We start from the raw sequence: 24,176 nt of genomic DNA on the forward strand, positions 1-24,176 counted from the left end.
CATCAAGATCACAGTTGGAATGAAGCACCTTACAATGATGTGGAATGGAATCACGGACTGATTATATCAGCAGGTGAACACAGCCAGTAATCAAATCATGAAATTAAGACAACAAGTCAATTCTTTCAAATACTAAATGCTTAAGGAAGTGTTGTTTCCTTCTCAGTCCTTGAAGTGCCACCAGCGGCAATGGGGCTGGCCCCAGCTGAACGGGGGAGGAGAACATATGCCCCTCCCCTTTAGAGTCTGTAAGCACTTATGGGCTAATTTAGGATGAAGGGAACTGGCTGGTCCCTCACCTCCCCTTTCATTAATTTAAACCCTAGCTCAGGCCATGTGGATCCTCTTTTTGCTCAGTTCCAGGCTAATTTCCCCACTTTTTGATACATCAAAGATCTGCAACTCTCCATTCCCCTCTTAGTGCAGAGTGGTGCATACAAATACAAACCAGCTAACAAAATGGTTTAAGGGAAACCACTTAGCACATGGGAAATGATTAATGGCATGTACTGTTAGTTACGCTTTTGCTTACATGTGCACAGTGTATACACACACACACACACACACACACACACACACGCTTTAAAAGGGTTAGAGTAAAATCAGTAATATTGGCAGGCATCTCCATGCAATAACAAAATAGGGTGACAGGGAAAAAGAGAAGAAAGTTACTTAATAAAAGAAAAAGCTTTGCTCTTCAGCTTGCGTGGCCTTCAGAGCATCAGCGCAGAACTGCAGGTCAGGGGAACAGATGATATCTCTGGTTGGCACCTCATGCTGACTGGTGGGCTTCCTCTGGTCAGGCTGGCATAGCCAGTGGTGGTCTTGGTCTCCTCTTCCTTAGAGCTAGCCTAAAGAAAGCAAAGGTGTCAGCCCTTGCTGTCATTGTGGTGGACTAGGAGGAACATGCCATTGTCCACATCTACCTGGATCCTTATGGTGGTGATTTTTAGCTTGTTCAACCTTATGGCACCTCCCTGGAGCAAATCAGGGGACCACAAATCTAATAACCCAGAAAAAATGTTCCTCTCCCAGTCACGGATGGGCAAGCTTGGCTCTTGGTCAGTTTGGAAAGTCCCTCCTTTCACTGGAAGTTCTCTTCTAATAACCGGCGTTAGACTAGACCACAAGCGTAGGCGACTCCAAAAATGTGATAAGCAGGAGATTGCTTCATGGAAGTATCTCAGTCCCCTCTGCTCCCCTGGTGGGGGTAACAGTTGGGAGTGCACATGGCCTTGATAGATTCTTATATGTGACTTATGGCCTAGTGGTGATTGCCATTGCTTTTCACCCACTCATATTCCCACTCAGCCTTTCTTAAAATACTCCTAGAGGTCCCTTTTCAACTGCCCTTTGCACCAGCAAAAAATTAGGGAACCAGTTGTTCATGGCTTAATTAGGTGAAGGGTCACCTTCCTCTTTGCATCAAGGCTGAGAGACAGAGTGGCCTTAGAGCCTGTTAATAACAAATCCTACTTAAACTACAAAGAATTAAAGTTTATACCTAAAGAAAAGAAAAGTTTTTACACACCAGGCTTCAGTCACATGGACCAATATCCCTCACAAATTACATGGCCTTTTATTATTTTTCCCACAGGACCCAGCCTCATTCGTTACACAGGATGGACCTGTTCTGGGGCAGAGCAGGGCTGTACAGTGAAGGAGACGGTTGTCTGTAGGACCCGTGCTTCACTTGTTGCAGAAGTTGGAAGGTGTGTGGCAAAGGAGGCAGGGGATTGCAGGAAGAGAAAGGATGGGCTCCTGGTTAAGGCAGCTGAATGAATTCCTGTGTGATGCTGGACAAGTCAGTTAAACCAAACTTTTCACAAGTGTCCACTAACTGTGTGTTCCTCATTTTCTGGGTGTCTGTCTTGAGCATCTGAGTTGCAGAAATGGTGAGCACTCTCAGCTGCAATTGAAGTCAATGGGAGCTGTGCTTTTAACATAAAGTGCTATATAATACTAAGTACTCTGAAAAATCAGGTCATAGGTATCTTAAATTGGGCACCCAAAATTGGTGGATAGTTTTGACCTTAATTTCGGTGCCTCAGTTTCCCATCTGTAAAATAGAGATAATAATAGCTCCTCATCTCAAAGGAGTGTTGTGAAAATACGTTAATTGATGTTTATGAAGCAGTCAGATACTAGAGCAATACATTTCACAAAAGAGCCTATGAGGCAATGAATAATTAGAGCTGACTAGAGGATGACCATTCAGTTTCAAGACAGCTTTCAAGGTTTCACAATTTGTTTTCATTCTGCATTGGAACAAAACCAGAACCTTTCAACCACTTTCACAAACCAGATATTCAATCAGCCATTTTTTTGGATAGAAAAGATCAGGAATGCTTCTCGGTGGAAGTGACTAGCGAGACCATCCTGGACCTCAAAAATCTTCCTGTCGAAAACTTAGTCAAAATCAGTACATCCCTGCAAAATGTTTCAGCTTTGATGGAGCCAGATATTTTGACAAACATTTCGTTGAAAGTATTCTGATCAGCTCTATTAATAATTCTGTCTTCAGAGCAGGGTTTGAACAGTGTGTAGTGGGGTCTCCCATTGAACAATGAGGAAGACACAATATTGAAGAGCTTCTCATTAAATGAGTGCCATCTATTTTGTGCACTGACCGAGGCAGGGGTCTTGTGGAAAAAAATAGAATGTGATAAAGTAATTAAAGACAATAGCACATGCATACAACAAAGGAAAAAACAGGCAAGCTTAATTCTGGCATTTCCTAACTTGTAAGTGCTTGACTTTGTTAAAAAAGCATTATTAAGGTTGCAAAGATTTTTTTGTGACTAACATGTGGTAACTTAGCTGATTTCTTGTTCCTCATGTGTCATAAATCACCAAATCCCTATATCTTGTATTCAACCCTGGACAGCACTTATGTATTCTCAATACAATATTTATAATCTTTATTTATACTCTCAGAATTGACATTATTAGTATTCTGAAGCACTGCCATCATGACACTTCATTACACTGTGTAATTTTATTAGTGGGATTGTTACTGGAATTCAACCAGCCTTCAGTTTACATTGGCATCTACTGAGAGGCATTTGATCTATAAATGACTCCTATAATTTATTTCTGGTAAGCCCTGGCTTTTGCTGGTAATAGCAAATTGGGATTAGATGGATAATTTTAAAATGAAAGTTCAGGAAGAAAATGCTCCTCCCTCATCAATCTCTTATAATTAGTAAGTTATGTTCAGGTAATTTCATGTTTTCAGTTTTGCATATAATTAGGGCCACATTGGCATACATAAATGGCATGAGCAAATACATAATTGTAAAATCCTGACTTGCATCATCCATGTACCTGCTTACCTTTGGAAATTTGTCCTTTAGTGCACAAGGTCACCTTTGACTTGGAGTGGAAATGAGCTGTATCCTTTTTCTTTACAGGTGAGCTACCAAGCTGGCTGCAGGGGATTCTTCTTCGCAATGGCCCAGGCATGCATACAGTGGGGGAAACCAAATATAACCACTGGTTTGATGGCTTGGCTCTGGTGCACAGTTTTACATTTAAAAATGGTAGGTTGCTGCATTAAAGCACGAGCATCCAAAACAAGTCTTGGTCTCTAAACAGAAGCATAAGGTTTTATAACTGTGGGTGGAGTTTGCTTACAATACTTATACATTGAATTGTTTCAGATGCTTAGCTAAAGGTCCTGTTAGACCTGTAGTTGGTTAGGGGTCCTACAAAACATGGGACTAACAAGGTCCTGTGTAGCTAGTGAACATCAAATGAAGGGCAGGACAGTCAATGCAGTCTTACAGACACGGCTGCCAATGGTGGTAAGAGAGAATGGGTGGTGGTCTTGCCCTTCTCAGTGCAACTTTCCTTCTCTGAGGTGAAAATGCTGTGCTCATCTCAGAAGGGGAATGTGCAAAAGTAGCTTCAAATCAGCCTTGCATGTTCCCCTGATCCTGAGGTTTCTGTGCTGGATCAGTCTTTCTAAAGGCTGCTCTAATTTGCACCAGCTGCCATTGGCCCCAAAGAGCCATTCAAGAACCTTAGGATTGCTGGACAGCAGGAATGCCCAGCCATGCCCTTTTCTTCCAGCTACAGCCCTTCTCTGGCTGCAGGGAACAGGGGTGCCAATGGTGCATAGGCGCCAACTTTCTCCGGTGGGTGCTCGTGCCCCCCCACGCCCCAACTCCACTCTTTCCCCGCCCCTCCCTCCCTGCGCCACGAAACAGCTGTTTTGCGGCGCAAGCGCTTGGAGGGAGGTGAGAGAAGCAGGACGTGGTGGCGCGCTCACGGAGGAGGCGGAGGTGAGCTGGAGCAGGGGGTCGGGGCCACGGGGAGTTGCCGGTGGGTGCTCAGCACCCACTAATTTTTCTCCGTGGGTGCTCCAGTCCCAGAGCACCCACGGAGTTGGCGCCTATGGTGCTAGGCGATGCTGTAGTGGCTCAGTGGCACAAGATGATCCCCCTTACACTGCGGTGGCAATCCCTGGGTCAGCTACATTGGCTTTAGGTCAGATTTATGCTGGTAGCATGAGACAAATCTGCTCTAATGCAGAGAAAAAGCTGTCTCATAGGAACTAATGGAAATATTTCAAAAAATTTAAGTCAGTTATGTTTTCCTCAAGGATGTTAGCACCCATTAAAGGGCCATGTCTTTCAACCCTTCCTGAGGTTGACTTCAATGGGCGCTGAGGTGTCCGAGGCGCTCACAGGCTTGTGCTGTAGGTACTATGCATAGAGCTGTGCAACACAGAATATTTACACCAGGGGTGAAATCCTGGCTTCACTGAAGCCAATGACAAATCTCCCCCCGATTTCAGTGGGATCAAGATTTCACTCTAGGGCAGGATTTCTGGTTGACTGGTCTAGATACCATGGTTTTGAGTAGATATTAAAGTAAAGGATTAAGAAACACAGCTCACAATAGAAGTTGCATTTCCATTTACAATTTCCATTCTGCAGCTGTTTGGAAGCGCATAGCAGCTTCTGCCTGCACCAGAGCTGAAGATAGCCATGGTGCATCCAGGAGGTATAGAGACTTTGCTACTATGCTTCCATCCAGAGCCCCAGTAACGTGCACGCAGGGCCGGCTCCGGGCACCAGCAGAGGAAGCACGTGCCTGAGGCGGCACATGGTAAGGGGAGGCATTCCGTCCATTCTTGGGGTGGCACAGTCCGAGCGGCAGTTCGGGCGGCTTTTTTTTTTTTTTTTTGCTTGGGGTGGCAAAGATGGTAGAGCTGGCCCTGCCTGCACAATTCCAAACTGAATCAGCTAATAGTCGGGGGAGGGATAGCTCAGTGGTTTAAGCATTGGCCTGCTAAACCCAGAGTTGTGAGCTCACTCCTTGAGGGGGCCCTTAGGGATCTGGGGCAAAAATCAGTATTTGGTCCTGCTAGTGAAGGCAGGGGGCTGGACTCAATGACCTTTCAGGGTCCCTTCCAGTTCTATGAGATAGGTATAACTCCATATATTTAATAGTTCCATCATGCACAGAGGTTTATTTGACATGGGCAAACAGCCTATTTATATTATGGGCTAAAACATCCTTCTTAGGATTTGAACCTAGTTATGACAGCAGCCAAGAGTGAAACTAGGCCACTTTGCCACTTAGCTTGCAAGTCAGGTCTCAGGTATATTTACTGCACTTATATAAACAATACTTAAATGACTGTCCAAATCCTACTTGCCACCCTCAGGCAAGGTGCTGGAAATGATCAGAAGCAATATTTCCTCCGTCCATACCAATCTCTTTTTAATCTCAACCTGACCATACAATATGGAAATATTATTTCATCTGCTTTAGAACATAATGGGGGCTGTTTTTCATTGTGCTTATTGGCTGCATAACATACAAGCTTTGTAGGAGAATTGGGTTCCCTGCCCCCGTTTGCTTTTTATTTTCCATTGCTGTTTTGGGATGAGAGATTCCAGAAACATGTTTCTTGTCTGCCTGCCCAGTTCAGTGCCTCTTAAGAACGCAGCCATAAACAGAAATGGCCAGACATTGAAACTGCCAGTTATTGCACCACCTAAACCACAGGGAGCTGTGTTTGTTCAGACACACAAGCCTATATGCTTGAAATGACTTAATCTATACAGGCATTCCTTCAGACCTAGAAGAGTGCTGATTTTTTACAAACACTGGAGACTGAAATTTGCCAAGAAAATTGATTTCTGCCACCCCTCCCCCATTATGTCTGGAGATATATACTGTTCTCCTGATGGAGGAACCATGGGCTGGTGATTCAAACACAGATATAAGAGTTCAGGGATCTGGGTTCTATGTGTGACTCTCCCTCAGACTTTTTCTGTGATGATTGGCAAGTCACTTCACCTCTCTGTGATAGTTCCTAGTTACAGTTCCTATAAAATGAGAATAATAATCCTTCCCTACTTCACAGGGGTGCTGTGAAGCGTAATTCATTGTTTGACAAGTGTTCAAATATGTTAGTGATGAGTATCATAAAAATGCCCATAAAGAGCTGCCTGCAAGTATTCCAGCTCTAGAGAGGAGGTTTTTATGAATGTAACAAAGGGTTATTCTGGACTAGGGGTGGGTTAGATGACCTAATAGGACTCTTCCTGCTCTGTAATCATCATCCGAGAAATTACAGATTCTTCTTGGGGGCCGTTTTAGTGACAGCATCATTGTGAGTTTAAAGGAACTGCCTTTAAAAGCTTAAATGGTCAAATTTAGTAAAGTGGGACTTTTAAAAAGGAAAAAGTCATGTTGTTTTTCATAATTTTCGAACTCCTTCAGTGTTTGTTGTAACAATTCCTTAGGAACTTGAAATTTACAATTTATTCTTCCTGCTCCTTCATGTGTACGTGTAGATAAGTCAATATAGAGTTGCTTTCGAGTGCTGGCATTTTTAGTTTAAAATCTTTTTCTCAACACAAAATATTGCCTAAAAGTTTTGTGAACCAAGGAAAGTGGGTAAGTCAAAATTTGGGCTATCAGTGTTGACAGCCTATAAACAATGGGAATAAAGTACAGCACAGCCCCATTTTCCCCTGAAATTTTTCAGAGACACAAAACACCTTCTGAAAAATGAGGGGTTGAAAACAATCCATAGTCTGCTTAACTGGAGGCCAACCGGATGAGGGTCTACTGTAATTTCTTTATCTGACAGGTGTTCTATATTAATTTTCTAAGGAAAATAAATATCTTCTCAGTATGCATGTAATACAAAGATTTTGTTTGCCCTTTGTCAGGCGAAGTTTACTACAGAAGTAAATACCTCCGCAGTGACACATATAATTGCAATATAGAAGCAAACAGAATTGTGGTGTCAGAGTTTGGAACTATGGCTTATCCAGATCCATGCAAAAACCTATTTGCCAAGTAAGCAATGTTTTTCCAATGAGGTTCTGCTTTCTATTTCTCCAACACAACTGCTTTTCTATTCTCCCTCTGCACATACAAAATAAGCCCCTCTGTTTGTTTGTATGCAAGTTTAAAATTGACACACCATTGGCAATGCCAGGGATCTGATTCCCAGTCTCTGTATACAGTTTTAAAATTTTAATACTCGCTTATAGAAATCAAAGGATTTATTGGCACATTGCAAGTAACAACTACAAAGTTAAGTCCTGCCTGTGTGTGCTGGAGTTATTACTTGCAGTTTTCCAATAAATCTTTTGATTTCTTTAAGCAAGTATTACAGAAAACTGTGAAGCAGTTTATGCCCAAAGTCTTTATTTTAACGCTGTTGTAATATGATAGGGAATATTCTTGGGAATAAAAATGTATTGTCAGAAGGCGTATTAATCCACCACGTTCTTACCAAAGCCTATTGAAAAAGGTACCAATCTCTATGACCTACTGGGCCAGACTTTCAAAATATGATCTCTAACTGCATGCAAAAGCATGCGCGCACACACACACACGATAGTGTCTACTCCCATACAAGTCAATGGTTGTTTTGCCATTGACTCCAATAGGAACAGGATTGGCCAGATATTAGATGAACTGTTTGTGCATGCAAAAGCAGCAGTTGTGTGTGTTCACACTTCCAGATTGGGTTAAGAGTGGTTGAAAATTTGGCCCGAAACATGTTGTATTGTGTTGCTGTAGGACCAGCCAGCAGAGATAGTTCAAATTAAATAATAAACCCACTTCCAATGATTGTGCTGCCTACAGGTCACATCCTGCTCTCCAATAGCAGGCACAACTTTCAGTTCTACGCGTGGCTCAAGGGGAGGATAACACAAAACAAGTAACAAACCGAGCCATGATCATTTCTGTTCTATTTGAAAGCAACTATAAAATAGCTGATCTTCTCAAAGATTAATGAATGCATATGAAATTTTCATCCCCGCAGGGCATTCTGCTACTTGTCCCACACCATTCCTGAGTTCACAGACAACTGCCTGATCAATATTATGAAAACTGGTGAGGATTATTATGCTACAAGCGAGACTAATTTCATTAGGAAAATTAATCCTCACACTCTGGAGACATTAGAGAAGGTAAAACATGGTATCCAACATGGATGCTTTATCTGCTAATGAATACGGTGTCATGCTGACCTTTACAGCCTCGGGGTGTCAGGTTAAAGGCGGCCAAATTTGATATAAGTAAATGTAGAAAAATCAAATGTTTTTTTTATCCTGTGCTTCTTGTGTCAGAATAGGCCATTTGGGAGCCATGGAGACTGGGGTAGTTGCTGTAGATGCCAACTTATAATGTCAGTTATTTTAACTTAAAATATTTTATTCTTCATGTCTTTCAAACTACAAAATACCCGGTGTCTTAGGGTAAGTATTGGCTTTTGCAGTTTTAACTTGTGCATAATCCTACTTGGCTGTAGGCATAAATGTCAGGTCTTGTGCTTATGGCCTCTGATTATTTGGATTATTCCTTTTGATTAATGGTCCTACAAGCTCGCCCTATTATGCAACAATTTATATAATGTGTAATTAATTCTCTAGGCCAGTTATATCACAACTTTCTCCGTCCTTATACCATCTGAATTTCCTTATGCAAGACATTTCTTTCATTTTCTAAAAAAGTGAGTCTAAATGCGTTAAGACATGGTTTTTAGTTAACTTTTTCTACTATGTATAACTTCCCGGTCCCTACCCCCTCCTGTAATACTGTTTATCAACTTTAAATAAATCATGAAAGCTGCTGGTTTAACGGCCTTGCTATGTGAAGCCCATTCAGTAAGGGATTGGCAATGGCAATTACCTTTGCTTACACAAACCTCTTCCCGTGTGCCTCATCCCAGAGGTGACCGTCAGGATCAAAAGCTCAGCATCCGTGACCCATTCAAGCCCCAAATAATAATAATTTAAGCACATGCTTAAGTCCCACTGAATTCAATGTTTTTAACTTAAAGACTTAAAAGTTAAGCAAGTTGTTTTCCTGAATTGGGAGGCTCTCCTGAAACAGGGCCTGAGTCTTTGGCCTTTGTGCTGGGGTTGCCAATGGGAATGCCGCTAGTGCCAAAGGGGATGATAGTTTTTGTGATGTAGGCTAAGTAATTTCACATACTCTTTATAAATCCTTATGCTGTCACTTTGTTAGGTTGACTACAATAAATATGTAGCGGTGAGCCTGGCGACTTCTCATCCCCATTATGACAGCGCTGGAAATGTTCTCAATATGGGCACCTCTATCGTTGATAAGGGGAAGACAAAATATGTTATTTTTAAGATTCCTTCCTCAGTGCCAGGTAAGAGATGGCTTGTGCTAGTGTCTCTGAGTTCCTTGTTAGTTTGTTGTTGTTGTTGTTGTTTTCTTCTGAAGGTGGAGGGCTGTGCCACAAATGGTCTAGAAACCAACTGAATCACTGTTTGTTTTTTAACATCACTTCTTTGTACAAAGACATTTGACATTTCACTGTTAAGGTGTCAGGTAGTGAGAAACTGCATGTAAATTACATTCCATTTAAATTATAATATTTATACATTTTTAAGTACATACGTATGTATAAATTTATAAGTACATTCCTTAAAGTTATTTTGAAAAAGACTGACAGGACTCCTGAACTAGCTGCTCGGCCTGGTTGGGTATTTGGTGTTTGAAAAGGTTCATCTCTATCACTTTTTCCCGTTCATATTTCAGTACAGAAGAATGTTGTTGTTTCAGAAGGATTGGTCCCTACTCCTAGCTTGCCATTCTCTGTGTTGTGAGATATGTTAAGAGATGATGCACAGAAAAAAAATGTATCCAGCATGTAGTATTTGGTGTTTGAATTTGTAAAATGTGTCTTTCTTTATAAATATATTTTCAGGGAAAAGGACAGTGGGTGAAAATGCTTATAAAAGTGGGGACAGACAGTGTTTGGTTAGAGCCAGGCATAATACATGAAACTGTATGTAGGTCCCATTCCTCACCAGTTTTGCCAATGTTAGCCCTCACCAAAGCAAAGGCTGTTCATTGATTTCTTTGCACTCGCGTCGCAGCTTGTACAATCACTCACCTTTTCTTCTTCATGGTGATCTACTTTCTGTGCATTTCTGTTAAACGTAGCAATGGGGCAGGGCCCGGCTGCTAACGTAGCTGTTACTCTATGGGCAACACCCCAGGATTGAACTTGGGACCTCCAGAGGGAAAAGAATGAACGGCTACAATTTAAGAGCCAGGCACTATAGGTAGAGTTGTAATAGACTCACATAATCTGTGGCACAGAGGGTGACCAGAAGCGCAAGTTCACCAGGAGGTTACACTAGCATGGGGCCATACAGTCCCTTCTGTACAGCTGTCAGTACATACAGTACTTAACTTCTGTCCCCCTCCATGCTGGAACTTCAGGGGCAGTGGTCTGTGAGAAACTCCCCAGGGGCTGAGAGTAACTACAAAGGCTCAGGTCCTCTGCATGGATGGCCCTGGTCTTACCTGTGTGGTTGTCGGCTAGGGGGCCAATTCCCCTGCTAATCCTGGAGAAGGGAAGGAACTTTGCCCCTAAGAGGAGAATGTAAAGGAATCTCACTGAGTGGCAACTATTATTTACATAATCACAGTTTATCTTTCTAATTTATGTTTAGAGAATGAAAAGAAGAAATCCTGTCTCAAACACCTGGAAGTGTTGTGCTCTATCCCTTCCCAGTCTCTCCTTCACCCAAGCTACTATCACAGTTTTGGAGTTACAGAAAATTATATCATCTTCATAGAGCAGCCATTCAAACTGGACATTCTCAAGTTGGCAACTGCCTACTTCAGAGGTGTCAACTGGGCGTCCTGCCTTTCTTTCCATAAAGAAGATAAGGTACCTTTCCTACTATGTGCCAAGCAGTGAGGGTAGCCAGGACGATAACCATTCCCACTCTATACTATATTTTCCCTTGCTGCAAAATTTCAGTCACTTCCCATTGGAGGAATGTGTTTCCCCCTCTCTTCCTATATATATTTTCAGTAGATAGCAGGATCTTTCCTTAAGAATCCTATCTCACCCCACCTAAAATTCCCATAAGTAAATCTCTGGTGTTGAGGTACCTGAGAAAAAGGATAATATTGGGTACTATTAGAAATATCCCACACCAGCAGAGAGATTCTGCTCCATCTGTCATGTCAAGTAACCATGTACAATCACCTCTAGTTTAAACAACATACTATATAATAGTATACACACTTAGGTCTATAAGTGTAAAGACTTTAGGTGAGATTCTAATCACCATTCTGGCTCCTTTACATGAGGCAAGAGGGCCAAATTGGCATAAAGGCACTCTAAAAACCCTGGATTCGCCTGAGGGAGAATTCTCCTAATGCAGAAACAGAAGAAGGCAACTGCAGGCTGTCTTCTGAGGATGCCCCTGGTATGCCAGAGTTGGAACCATGTGTGAGAGGGCATGTTGGACCTCTGCATGTAGCACTGTGGAGATTCCGGTCAGGTGAGACAGGTGACTGTAATTTAGACACCTCCCAGGGGTCCTAAATTTTTATGGGGGACACTTCAGCTCCCAGAGCAGCCATGAATTGGGAAGGTGTAAAGGTGGGGTGAAAGCTGCTGCCTCATCCCACCTCCAGCTTGCATGCTCTGTGCTGTGCCTCTTACCCAGAATCTCACCTCTTAATGGCACAACCGAAATACTCCAAATACAACATTATAAACAAAGCAAATGTGCCATCATCGAGTTGGAAACACTGGTTTGCAATGAAATAACATTTAAAAAAAAAAAAGTATTTGCTGCTTACTAAACATTAGCGTGTTTGACGTCTTTCAGACTTGGATTCACCTCATAGACAAAAAGACCAAAAAGGATATATCCACCAAGATTTATACAGATGCCATGGTCCTTTTTCACCATGTGAATGCTTATGAGGAGGACGGCCATGTTGTTATTGATGTAATTTCCTATCCGGACAATAGTCTATATCAAATGTTCTATTTAAAAAACCTGAATGAAGAATTGGAGAAAAACACCAAACTCACTGCCATACCAGCCTGTAAGCGATTTGTGGTTCCTCTGGGGTTTGACAAGGTAACATTTAATGTATTGTATTTGAGCAGTAATTTTGAATAACTCACTAAAAGAAAAAGCGTATGAAGCATTGGTTTGCCAGGCCACGTCCAAATTCCTGATTTTTTTTAAATGATATCCACAAAATTTGGGGGGTATGTAATTGTTTGTGTGCACAGGGCGATTTATATTTGCACAAGCAATGGGCAGTTACTTGGTGCCAGCTTCTGATTCCTTTGTTCATGGAGAAAGGTCCTGTTCAACTTGACTAGTCTCTTCAAAGTCAATGGAACTGTTTGTGGGGCAAGGTGCTACCCCACATGAATAAATGTATCAATATGGCCCTTGATTGGCAGGTGCAAATATGGGTTTTTGCACGTACAATCTGATGCCCATTAATGGAAGCCTGTGAAAAATCATCCCTCACCCCACCCCCGCAACTTACCCACCAACCCCTCCCTGAAAAAAAACCCTTAGCTGCTTTTCAATAGTAATTTTATGAAGATGATGGGATTTTTATTTCAATGAGAGCTTTACTAAAGTGGGGGAAAGGATCAAACCTTTCTGTAGCTTTGAAACAGCTTAAATGTTTTACATCATTGTTTTGTAGGAAAATCTGATTTACTGCTCAGCAACTTGCCAGGCAAGTTTCAGCCTGATTCAGTTTGGAATGGCTGATACTGTCTGCCTTGTTACGCCCTGGAAACTGGGTCTTGTTAATGCCATGAAAACAGTCCTGCAGCAATGCAGGAGGATACATTTGGTGCATGGAGAAGAAAAATGGCTAATAGCCAAGATGGTCAAGGATGAAACCCCACGCTTCGGGTGTTCCTAACCTCCCACTGCCAGAAGCTAGGAAGCATGACGGGGATGGATAACTTCAAATTGCCCTGTTCTGTTAATTTTCTCTGAAGCATGTGGCAGTGGCCACTGTCAGAAGACAGGATACTGGGCTAGATGGACTGTCGTTCTGACCCAGTATGGCTGTTCTTGCATTCTTATGATGGATCCGCTCAAATTGTCCTGCCTTCCTATCTTGCAGTCTAAGAATTCAGCAACGTTGTACAGAAAGACACTATACTGAAAAATCTCATTGAACTACTAATGTGAACACTCGGGCATTTTCATTAAAGTAAATATCAGTGTTACGCTTTTTAAAAAGCACCAAATGGCATCAATGTATGTACATGGCGTCTGTTTAGCATTGTCTGTTGAGAATAATATGTGAGCTAGATAACACCCTTCCCATGCACGTGCACGCACACTTAAAATGAGAAGCCATTACATTATTTTTTTATACACTGGGCTTTTCAAAGGAGTTGAAGGGATATAAGAGTCCAAGCCCTATTGACGTAGGTGCCTCACTCCCTTAAATGACTGTGAAAATCCCAGCCTTTAGCCCTAACTCCCAAATAACATGATACATTTACACTGCTTCTGTGATAAAGCAAAAATACCATCTGGCTGACATTTTTATCAAGTTTGACCTATAGCTGATTTATTAGAATCCCCTGCAAATTAAGGGCTTTTAAATGGAAATGCTCATAGTCTAATAATGCAAGAGAAATGCCTCTGAGAAAGCAGCCTTTTGAAGTTGGATCATCTGGCTTATGCCAAATGGAACCTAATAGCAATTTACATACAGTAAAATCAACCTTGATGGAAGTCCTAAATTAGAAATATGTCCTTTAAAATGTCTTCTTGTTTTTAGCATTACTCTCTCGCAGGAAGGAGGGATAGCTCAGTGGTTTGAGCATTGGCCTGCTAAACCCAGGGTCATGAGCTTAATCCTTGAGGGGGCCAATTAGGGATCTGGGGCAAAAAAAAAAAAACCCAAAAAAACCACACCCACCCACCCACCCTATAAGGGACAGTACTTGGTGCTGCTAGTGAAGGCAGGGGACTGGACTCAATGACCTTTCAAGGTCTTTTCCTGTTCTATGAGATAGGTATATCTCCATATATTACTTTTTTTTTTTTTTTTTAAGGGTGCAGAAGTAGGTACTAATTTAGTCAAACTTCCATCAACTACTGCAACTGCTCTGAAAGAAAAAGATGGAAACATCTATTGTCAGCCTGAAATGTTATGTGAAGGTGAGATGTGTTCATTAAAAATCTTCCATTGTATTTTCTTAAATGTAGGTGCATTATAATAACAGAGACTAGTATGATATCGGGGGTGCTCAAAGTGGGGGTGCTGGAAGTGTGACAGCACCCCCTGGCTTGAAATGGTTTCCATCATATACAGGGATTACGGTTTGGTTCAATGGCTTTCAGCACTCCCACTATACAAATTGTTACAGCATCCCTGCTAATATCTCTTAAATATTCCTAAATAATCTAGCCCTGATCTAGCAGTCAGGTCCTGGAGGTAAACAGTGAGGTGCCGCATGGCCACATGGTTTCACCTCAGTGACCTAACTGCTAGATCCAGGCTAAATGAATAATTAATGTAAATCTAATGTGAATATCTGTCCAAGGACCAGGTAGATTACGAATGCTCAAAATATCATGACATTAAGGTTTCAGGTCAGATCTGAGATCATGGGATCTAAATATGCAAGATTATCTATATGCATATCTTTATCTATTTTTAATTTGGGGAAGAGATCTCCAGTTGCACCTCACAGGTAAACACACTATATTACTATGTATTTATGGAAAAATGAAAGGTAACTGAACAGTAAGAATATAAATACATTGGGAGATTGAGGCTGTGGCTAAACCATGAAAGTGAAATGTCAGTGGTTTATGAATTTGTATCACCTTGTTCAGCTTTCATTTAAAAAAAAATATATCCATATATCTGTACATAAAGTCTAAGCAAATTTAACTTAGTCCCTGCCAAGGAATATATATTGCAGAAGTTAACTGAAGATCTTTTCTGAAGATCTTGACTATATGTGCTTCATTTTTTTTAACATGTCTTAGATGTACAGTTGTGCTATTTTCCTTCCTTGTTACCAGTATGTACGTTTCACTTTACCTGTAGGAATAGAGCTGCCTCGCATCAACTATGATTATAATGGCAAAAAATACAGATATATCTATGCAACAGAAGTTCGGTGGAGTCCAGTTCCCACAAAGGTATAATAGAACACTGATTGCATATTGCATGACTGTATTCGTATAACCCAAATCAAATTAAACAGTGTGCAAATAGTGAAGGCAGTTTATTTCACTAGCTAACCTACATGGTCCAAATTATGCCCTGACCTACATCCATACAACCATAGCGAAAATGCCTGGTTGTGAGGTCAGAATTGGAACATTACTAGCCTGTGGTTCTGCTCTGTAATGTGAATGTTCCAAAAATAAAAAAAATCCACATTTCTTAAACAAGTAAGTCACAACAATATGTTTACGTATCACATTTACAAACTCCGGCACTTAAAAGCAAAAGGATTAAAAGATAAGGACATAAGTCCTACATTGCCACATGACAAAAATAAACCAATTGGGCCAGATTCTCAGCTGCTATAAATCAGTGTAGTTTCATTATGGAGCTATGTCCACTTAACACCAGCTGAGAATACGGACTGTTGTTATTACCACATACAGAGATGCCTATTTCATCACAACGTACCCTTCACTCTGACCCTCTGATGTTTTCAGGAAGCTTTAACTTGTGTTGGGGCACCAGCCCTAGACTGAAAGAGCCCCAGCCCCACACCCCTCCATGATACCAGTTTTTAAAGAGATACTTCTTAGAACACAAGTTCATTATAAGTTGCATCCGACGAAGTGGGCATTCACCCACGAAAGCTTATGCTCCAATACATCTGTTAGTCTTAAAGGTGCCACAGGACTCTCTGTTGATTTTTACAGATCCAGACTAACACGGCTAGCCCTCTGATATCATAAGCTGGACAGTCCTATTAACTGAGGGTAGGAGAAAGTTATATAGACAAGCTGGCTCTTGATAATTGTCGCTCATTCAGCAAAATCTATCCTAAAACCTACTGAGAGAATATAAGGCCAAGTAGATAGAGTTCACTAATTGTTCCTGTTTTTAATTTTCCCAGCTGATTACAAAATAAAGTTGGATCTGTAATATTATATAGTCGATGATGCAATAAAATGTTTGTCAGCGTATCTGACTCTAGCTCAAACAAATCAGCAAGTTTGTGATTTCTAACAAAGATAATCCTCCTTTACAAATGACTTAAATAAAACCATAGTTGTTAAAAGGTGGGGTTTTTTGTTTGTTTTTTACATTGGGCATCTGTGATATGCAGTAGGTGCAATGAAGACATCTGATATTGTTTTGTATCTTATAATTCATGTAAACACCTTTAAGTTCTAAATCAGGTATCTCTTCAGATTTTGGGTTCAGAATGGGAACAGTGATTTACCTTTAGCAGTGCAGATGCATACAGAAGATAATGGAGCTGAATGTGAAATAGTAACTCTGTCATACTGGGCGTTGGGTTGCTCAGTCACTTAGCCCATTGCTGAGATGTGGAGATATTTACTGCTATATTTACAGTACATGGGTGAAATCCTGGCCCCATTTGTTTATTAGCTACTTAAACCATCACAATGAACTGATTTTGCTTTTTGCAGTGTGGTTGTAGTTGTGTTGGTCACAGGACATTAGAGAGACAAGGTGGGTGAGGTAATATCTTTCATTGGACCAACCTCGGGTGACGAAAGAGACAAGCTTTCAAGCTGACAGAGTTCTTCTGCTCTGTGTAAACTCAAAGACTTGTCTCTTTCACCAACAGACATTGGTCCAATAAAAGATATTACCTCACTCGCCTTGTCTCTTTGATTTTGTTTTAATATTTGTCCTGTTTAACTACTTAAGGTTTTTACTTCTGTAAAGACTGAGGTCACACAAAAAGAAAATGATGAACCACAGGACTAAGCATCAGGAGGTTCTGAATTTTATTCCTTGCTTTGCTATAAGGGTCCTGTGCGACCTTGCGCAGGTCACTTAAACTTTGTGTGTCAGGCTCCTGTTCTGTAAAATGGGGGGATAATATTATTGACTCACCTGACACAGAGATGTCATCTGGCTTAAATAATTAACTAATTTTTGTGAAATGCTTTGAGATCCTTGGTTGACAGGTATAGTTGTAATGTAGTAAAACAGTATCAATTTCTGCTCTCCAGTCTCTAAAGTGAAATTGTCTCCAATTAAATACAAACAAGATTCTGTGGCTATACAGCCACTAAACATGACTGAGGAGCCTAAAGTTTTCCAAATATTTCGTCTGTGGCATGCTGGAGTAATTATGTCTCATTGCTTCCTGACTTACAGTACTGATCCTGTCATTTTACCCAGCCACTCTGTTGTATGGTACACAGCATGATTTTGAAATTAAGAGCTAGAATGGAGACTGAAGAATTATTTTTGTCTTAATAATTTAGATAGCAAAAGTTGATGTTCTGACAAAGAAAAAGCTCAGCTGGGAGGAGGAGCACTGCTGGCCAGCCGAGCCTATCTTTGTTCCCAGTCCTGATTTAAAAGAAGAGGATGATGGTAAGCAGACTGCTCTTGTAAGAAATTGGGGATAAAAATATATATATATAAGTATGCAGAGCCCTTCACTGTCAAGATGACTTGCAATGAAGAATCAGAAATTTTAACTGTTTTATTGTCAATGACCTTTAATATGAAATCTATTCCACTGAGCAACAGTGCGATGGGGTAAGTAAAATTAGCCTCAGCCATTGTGGTCCTGCAAACAAAGATGTCTGCTACTACTTCTCCCTAGCTCTGTAGACCATGGAGATGGAGATCCTTAACTTCTTTCACCATCTGCCCTAACCTCTTTCTCTCAATGGCATATTTTCCCCATTGATGGTAATTTTTTCTGTTAACGGTAATTCACATTAAGCGCTCTTAGATCTTTCTCAGTATTATTCCTTCATCTTCTCCTTGGTGAGCCATGAGGTCAAAGACCATAAGGTTGTCCTTCCAAGATATGATTAGCTCAGGGCCCTCCTCATCTAGTGTCCCATTACCAGCCATTGGAGATATTTGCTGTTAGCAGTTGCAGATCGGCTTCATGCCATTGTAGGCAGTCCTGTCATACCATCCTCTCCATAAACTTATCAAACTCAGTCCTGAAGCCAATTAGGTTTTTTGCCCACCACTTCTCCCCTGGGGAGGCTGCTCCAGAACTTCACTCCTCTGATGGTTAGAAATCTTCACCTAATTTCAAGCCTAAACTTGTTGATGGCCACTTATATCCATTTGTTCTAGGATCCACATTGGTGCTTAATTTTAATAACTCCTCTCCCTCCCTGGTATTTATCCCTCTGATATATGTATAGAGAGCAATCATATCTCCCCTCAGCCTTCTTTTGGTTAGGCTAAACCAGCCAAGCTCTTCGAGTCTCCTCTCATAAGGTAGGTTTTCCATTTCGAGGATCATTCTAGTACCAGCTGTACCATCCTAATAATTTTGTCAGTGAAAAAAACCCTGAGGCCCAGAGGCCATCTTGTGATATACTATCATATGCTTTCTTATAAAGTCTATAAAAACTATGTATGTATTTTGATCATATTCCTATTTTTTCTCGAGTAGTGTATGAATTGAAAATACTTGATCCACAATTAACCTATTTTTCCAGAATCCACACTGATAATCTCTTATTATTTCCTGTATCGAAGCAATAAGTCTATGTAAGAGTATCCAAAATAAGATTTTATAGGAGGAGGGAGATGACATGCTAGTTCTTACATTTCATTGTGTCACCCTTCTTCAAAGTTGGGCATATGACTGCCTCCTTCCACTCCTGCAAAGGAACAATGGGCCAAATTCAGCTCACGTGTGTGCTCCCAAGCTAGACTTTAAAAATAATTGGATTTTTCATGTAGCCCACTGGAGCCATCTTTTATCAGGTTGGCATCAAAGAATTCTTCAAAACTGTAAGACTGAATGTCCTGAAGCCATTTAACTACAGACCAGGGCCAGCAGATACAGCAGTATTGCAAGCTCCCACGTCATCTCCTGCCAGTGCTATTCTGGAGGAACCACCTGCAGTGGTGGGTGAGGAGTGCAGTCTTTAGGACCCATTCAAGTCCCTAGCCTCACAGCTGAGATGCCCAACAATGTTACCAGTTGTGATGTGGACACACAGTTAAATACTTAATTGAGACTACTGCTTCAGCATCTTTTCTTTGTGGTATACACCAGGCAGACCAGCAACAGGATGGAGGCATTCATTAGTTTTTTAGCATTCTTAGTTAGACTTTTTGATCCACAAAGCAGTTGTCATTGCTGTCCTTGGTTATCCAGACTTATCAGTGGATGATGTTGCCTTTTCTATTTGGGAAAGCAAGTCTGTTTGTCTCTCTGTTTTTGAAATACATTCCTTATTTATACTTTTTTAGGTCTTATTTTATCCTCCATTGTGACATCAGATCCCAGGAAAGCACCTTTCCTGCTCGTCTTGGATGCTAAAACATTCACAGAGATGGCTCGGGCCACAGTTAATGTAGACTTGCATCTGGACCTGCATGGAGTCTTCATACCAGAGAAGGATTTGAACACAGAGCGTGAATAGAAGTCTCTTCATCTTACTATGTGAACATTAAAATGTGACAACCCACCTAACTGACCCTAAGGAAATACCCCTTTTGTCATTTGTGAATCACCTTATGTCAGGGCAAAGAATAACCAAATACTACATCTATAAAGTTACTTTTCATTACAAATAATAGTGATATGCACAACAGGCAAGTAACTATTGTAAAAAAGCAACATTTAACAGAATACAATCAAAGGTTAAATTCGGAACACTCCTCTCTCTTACACGTTACAAGTTGTATACACTCTTTGCAGTGAGCTGTGTTTTATTCCATATGTCACTGACTGACTATACTGAGGTACTGTATTTACAATATGGCATACAGCATGAGTCAGGCTTGCCCAGTTCGTATAACTTTCATAGATTGTTTCAAGACAGCATATGATCAAAATTCTCTCTCTCTCGCCTGTCAGAAATCCTGATATTTTTAAGTATGAGCTACGGCAGTAATGATTCATAGAAATCTGTTTCTTTGGTGCTTGATTTCTAAAGCTCCACTAAGACCAAAGCGAAATGTCTAAAGTATTGCAGCTTTTTGATCAGGAGCCTAGAAAACTTCTGCAGTATGAATCATTTTGTGGCATTAAAAAAAGGGAGCGGGTGGTGACCTTTGTGGAAGAAACTGAAGCTTAAATAACAATTTCAAATGGAACATATGCTTTTATTAACACTTAATTACATTTTAATGATATTTAAATTAATCTTTACCTTTGCACTGTAATTGTTTTCCCTTAGGAATATCTGATATAGCATTTAACTACATTGTCTCAAAGATAAATGGTGATTTGTCTCTTTACCTCTAATGTTGTTGTAACCTCTCATTGTTATGCATGTATTACTAGCAGAGCTCAGATACTTACATTTAATGAATTGCTTCCATTAATGTTACAGAACTTAACGAGTGCCCCTTCCTGGCCAGGCACTGGGACTGCTCTCAGAGGAATCCAACCTTCCGCTGCTGGGGATCCCTGGGGTGGGTTAAGCTTCAGCAGACTGCCTCACTGGTTCCTCCCTTGGCCCCTCTGGCACGTTTCTTGGGCATTGACTCTCAAGCAATGGGCCTTCTTCTTGGAAATGAGGCAGCTCAGCTTACCTGCCCCAGGTTCTCAGAACCAGCACTGACCCTCAAGCCATCCCAGTTACTTAAACGCACCCAGAACTCCACTCAAAAGGGGTGAAGCTTCAGGTGATGGTTTAACTCTCTCCGGGGGATGCAGCAATTATGATCACACACCTTGCACAGTCTAACACCTTTATACTCTTTTTTTAACTTAATCATACAAAGCACAGAAAAGTACAGATCGTACAAAACAAATGCATGTCCCTGCTTCAGTTTCCTCACTACCCCAGGCCATTCTTTGGGTGGAGTCTGAATCCCTTGGGTTATCCAGAGTCCTTGGGGCCATCTGAACTCAGGAAAGCAGGCAGGGACTCCTGGCCCCATGCAGTTTTTATATGCTATGTGACCTCTACCTCCTGGTGCCTCTTACCCAGCTCTTTGACCTTGCTCTGTTTCCTTTTCCCATATGACCCCTGTTCCTCTCTGTTTCTTTATTTTAAACCCCTCCTCATCACCTGGCCTCCTTTGTTCTACGTCTGGTAAATTTCCACTGCTCCTACCTTACCCCCTCCTTTCAAGAGAGATAACTTAGGGCCTATCTGCAGTGCAAGTATAACTGTGCACTAACAGGTGCTGTCTATCTTTCCTCTGGCGAGGCATTTGCACCATGATCAATTTGGAGCATCTGTGTTGTAATATGGGTATGCTGTTGTTGCAGTGGACAGGACAAATATTTCCTAATGTGATTATAAAACTCTTTTGTCTTCCCCTAATACTTGCAGTTTAAAAAATTGTTAGAGCCCAGAGGTGCTAAAGCGCTGCAGACAAGCATGGTAGTATATGACTATTTTTGTACTGTAACTGGGCACTTAAGGTGCAAATTTCTCTAATGTTGGGGGAGGATTTTTTATTTGTCTTTGTTCTTTGCTCAATAGTTTTTTAGTACTGCAGGCTTATCTTTTTCATATTTATTTTTAAACTTACACATTATGCTTAAAGTGGAAGGAAAACTATCTACCTATTTGTAATTAGCAATTTACATTCTAAGTACAAAGAACATATAGCATGTGTTTAATGAAGATGTACAGAGTCACAGGGCTAGATTCACAAAGAAATTTAGGCATGGTGAGGTGCCTAGAAAATAATTGGGCTCCACAAGGCCTGAGTTCGGTGCCTAGGCTCCTTATACAATGAATAGAGAGAGACAGGTGCCTCAGAATTGGATTCACAAAAGCCAGCCAATGGGAGGTATGAAATTGAGGGTATGCGCTAAGCCCTGCCCCTGTCTTGGCGATAGAGACCTAAATCCAGGCTGCAGGGAGGTGCTTCCCTCTGCTTGGGAGTCTCTGCTCCAAACCCTCGCTTGGCATAAGGTACCTATGGTATTTTAGCAAGGAGGTAGAGGAGGGCCTCCCTCATAACTTTTAGCCCAGGGTGTGACGGGTTGGATCACAGAAACCCCCTTGGGAGCTGCCACCAGATGTGCAAAGACTACCCCTGCTTCTGTTTTCCCTGCCAGCTCAGGACTCCAGCACCCTGTCTTGCTGAGCCAGACACTCCTGTTTGGCTCCAGACACAGATCCAGGGCCTGAATCTCCTGTCCCAAAGCTGCAAGTTTACCTGAAAACAGCTCGCAGTAGCGCGCTTGTCTTTAGCACTCAGATGCCCAACTCCCAATGGGGTCTAAACCCAGATAAATCCGTTTTACCCTGTATAAAGCTTATACAGGGCAAACTCATAAATTGTTCGCCCTCTATAACACTGATAGAGAGATATGCACAGCTGTTTGCTCCCCCCAGGTATTAATACATACTCTGAGTGAATTTACTAAATAAAAAGTGATTTTATTAAATACAGACAGTAGGATTTAAGTGGTTCAAAGTAGTAACAGACAGAACAAAGTAAGTCACCAAGCAAAATAAAATAAAATGCGCAGATCTATGCCTAATCAAACTGAATACAGATAATTTCCTCACCAGTTCCAGCGTGCTCCCTTTTACAGGCTAAGCTCCTTTTAGCCTGGGGTACACTGTCACACCCTCCCCCTGAACTTACTGCCAGAGACTTGGACACTGTCCATGGCGGAGGCAGTACCTGTAAAATTTCTGTTTGTTTCTGGTCACACTTCCTTTCAGTACCTTGAAACCATATGGTGTCACTCCTGGGGGTTCTAGCCCATTTTGGGGTCCCTGGTCCCCAGATGCTTGCAAACAGGTAGGGATGTAGTATTGCTAACAGAACGCAGGCAGCAATACTCATTAACGTGGAGGTATCTTGGCATTTAGCCACCAATGCCATGAGGCGGTGTGCCTCAGTTTCCCCTTCTACACAGCAGCATAGGCCTGTTATGCTTTTGCTGCTTTTTACAGGTATGGGCTGTAAAGTAACACGCTGGTGGGGCTGTCCTGTCACCATCCCCAGCATGTATAACAGCTTATTCCACAAATAAAATATGTTCCACATCTTTAAAGGGTTTACCACTAGTGTGAATTCTTTTGTTTTATCCCATAGGTGAATTAGCAAAAGACACAAGGTTAACAGCAAATCTACAGTGGACAGGCTTCGTTCACTCAATTTGACTTGTTTAGCACCCATTGCATTTTCCCAGTTCTCTGTGCCCTCTGGTAGACCCTCTGATGCAGATTCCTCTGCCTCTTTGGGGAAGACTTCTAGTTCGGGCATGTGCTTGGGTCTTTGGCCAGGAAAGGGTGTACTACAACCATACTTGTCCTCGGCCCCTCCCTCTGGAGTTTCTCTGGGCTGGGCCCCACTCCCTTGTGAAGTTCCTCCCATGAAGAGATTTCCCCTCCCCTGTCTTGGAGAGAGAGTTTTATCTCTTGCAAGTGTAGCAAGAACAGCAGCTTTCCCTGGGGTGCTCTGGACCCCTTTGGGCACCCCACTTTCTGTTTCCAATGGGTCAGCTGGATAGACCCCCTCATCCTGGAGGCCTGACCCCCAGGTTTCCCTTAAAACCTGATCCACAGGAGAGGGGGCTGGCATTTCGAATGCAGACTTTTCACCCTCCTCCTGGGAAAGCCCCTCCCCACAAAAGGTGGGTGGACTCTCTGGCCCCCCCTGACCTTCCATCTGGGCTTCCCTCTTTGATCTCCCCTCTGGGTCCGACACTCTTGTGTCCCCTGAAAGGGAAGGTGATCCTGCCCCAGCTGTGGACTCACAGCTAC

The 24,176-nt window shown here is 41.8% G+C and overlaps 1 protein-coding gene across 2 annotated transcripts in view; it reads left to right on the plus strand.

Annotated features, from left to right (window-relative positions):
* The window catches only part of BCO1 (beta-carotene oxygenase 1), a 58,197-nt gene extending 37,460 nt beyond the window's left edge, over positions 1-20,737 (plus strand). For both annotated transcript variants that reach the window (XM_065567648.1, XM_005292316.4), the window contains 10 exons: positions 3,414-3,542; positions 7,197-7,326; positions 8,306-8,453; positions 9,514-9,661; positions 10,977-11,197; positions 12,153-12,410; positions 14,378-14,483; positions 15,382-15,476; positions 17,766-17,877; positions 19,738-20,737. In XM_065567648.1, the coding sequence (XP_065423720.1) occupies positions 3,464-3,542; positions 7,197-7,326; positions 8,306-8,453; positions 9,514-9,661; positions 10,977-11,197; positions 12,153-12,410; positions 14,378-14,483; positions 15,382-15,476; positions 17,766-17,877; positions 19,738-19,910 (1,470 nt within the window). In that variant the 5' untranslated portion in view covers positions 3,414-3,463 and the 3' untranslated portion in view covers positions 19,911-20,737. The remainder of the gene's footprint in view (positions 1-3,413; positions 3,543-7,196; positions 7,327-8,305; positions 8,454-9,513; positions 9,662-10,976; positions 11,198-12,152; positions 12,411-14,377; positions 14,484-15,381; positions 15,477-17,765; positions 17,878-19,737) is intronic.
* Positions 20,738-24,176: the final 3,439 nt, after the last annotated feature.

This window comes from Chrysemys picta, chromosome 14 (assembly GCF_011386835.1).
Source record: "Chrysemys picta bellii isolate R12L10 chromosome 14, ASM1138683v2, whole genome shotgun sequence".
Lineage (NCBI taxonomy): Eukaryota > Metazoa > Chordata > Testudines > Emydidae > Chrysemys > Chrysemys picta.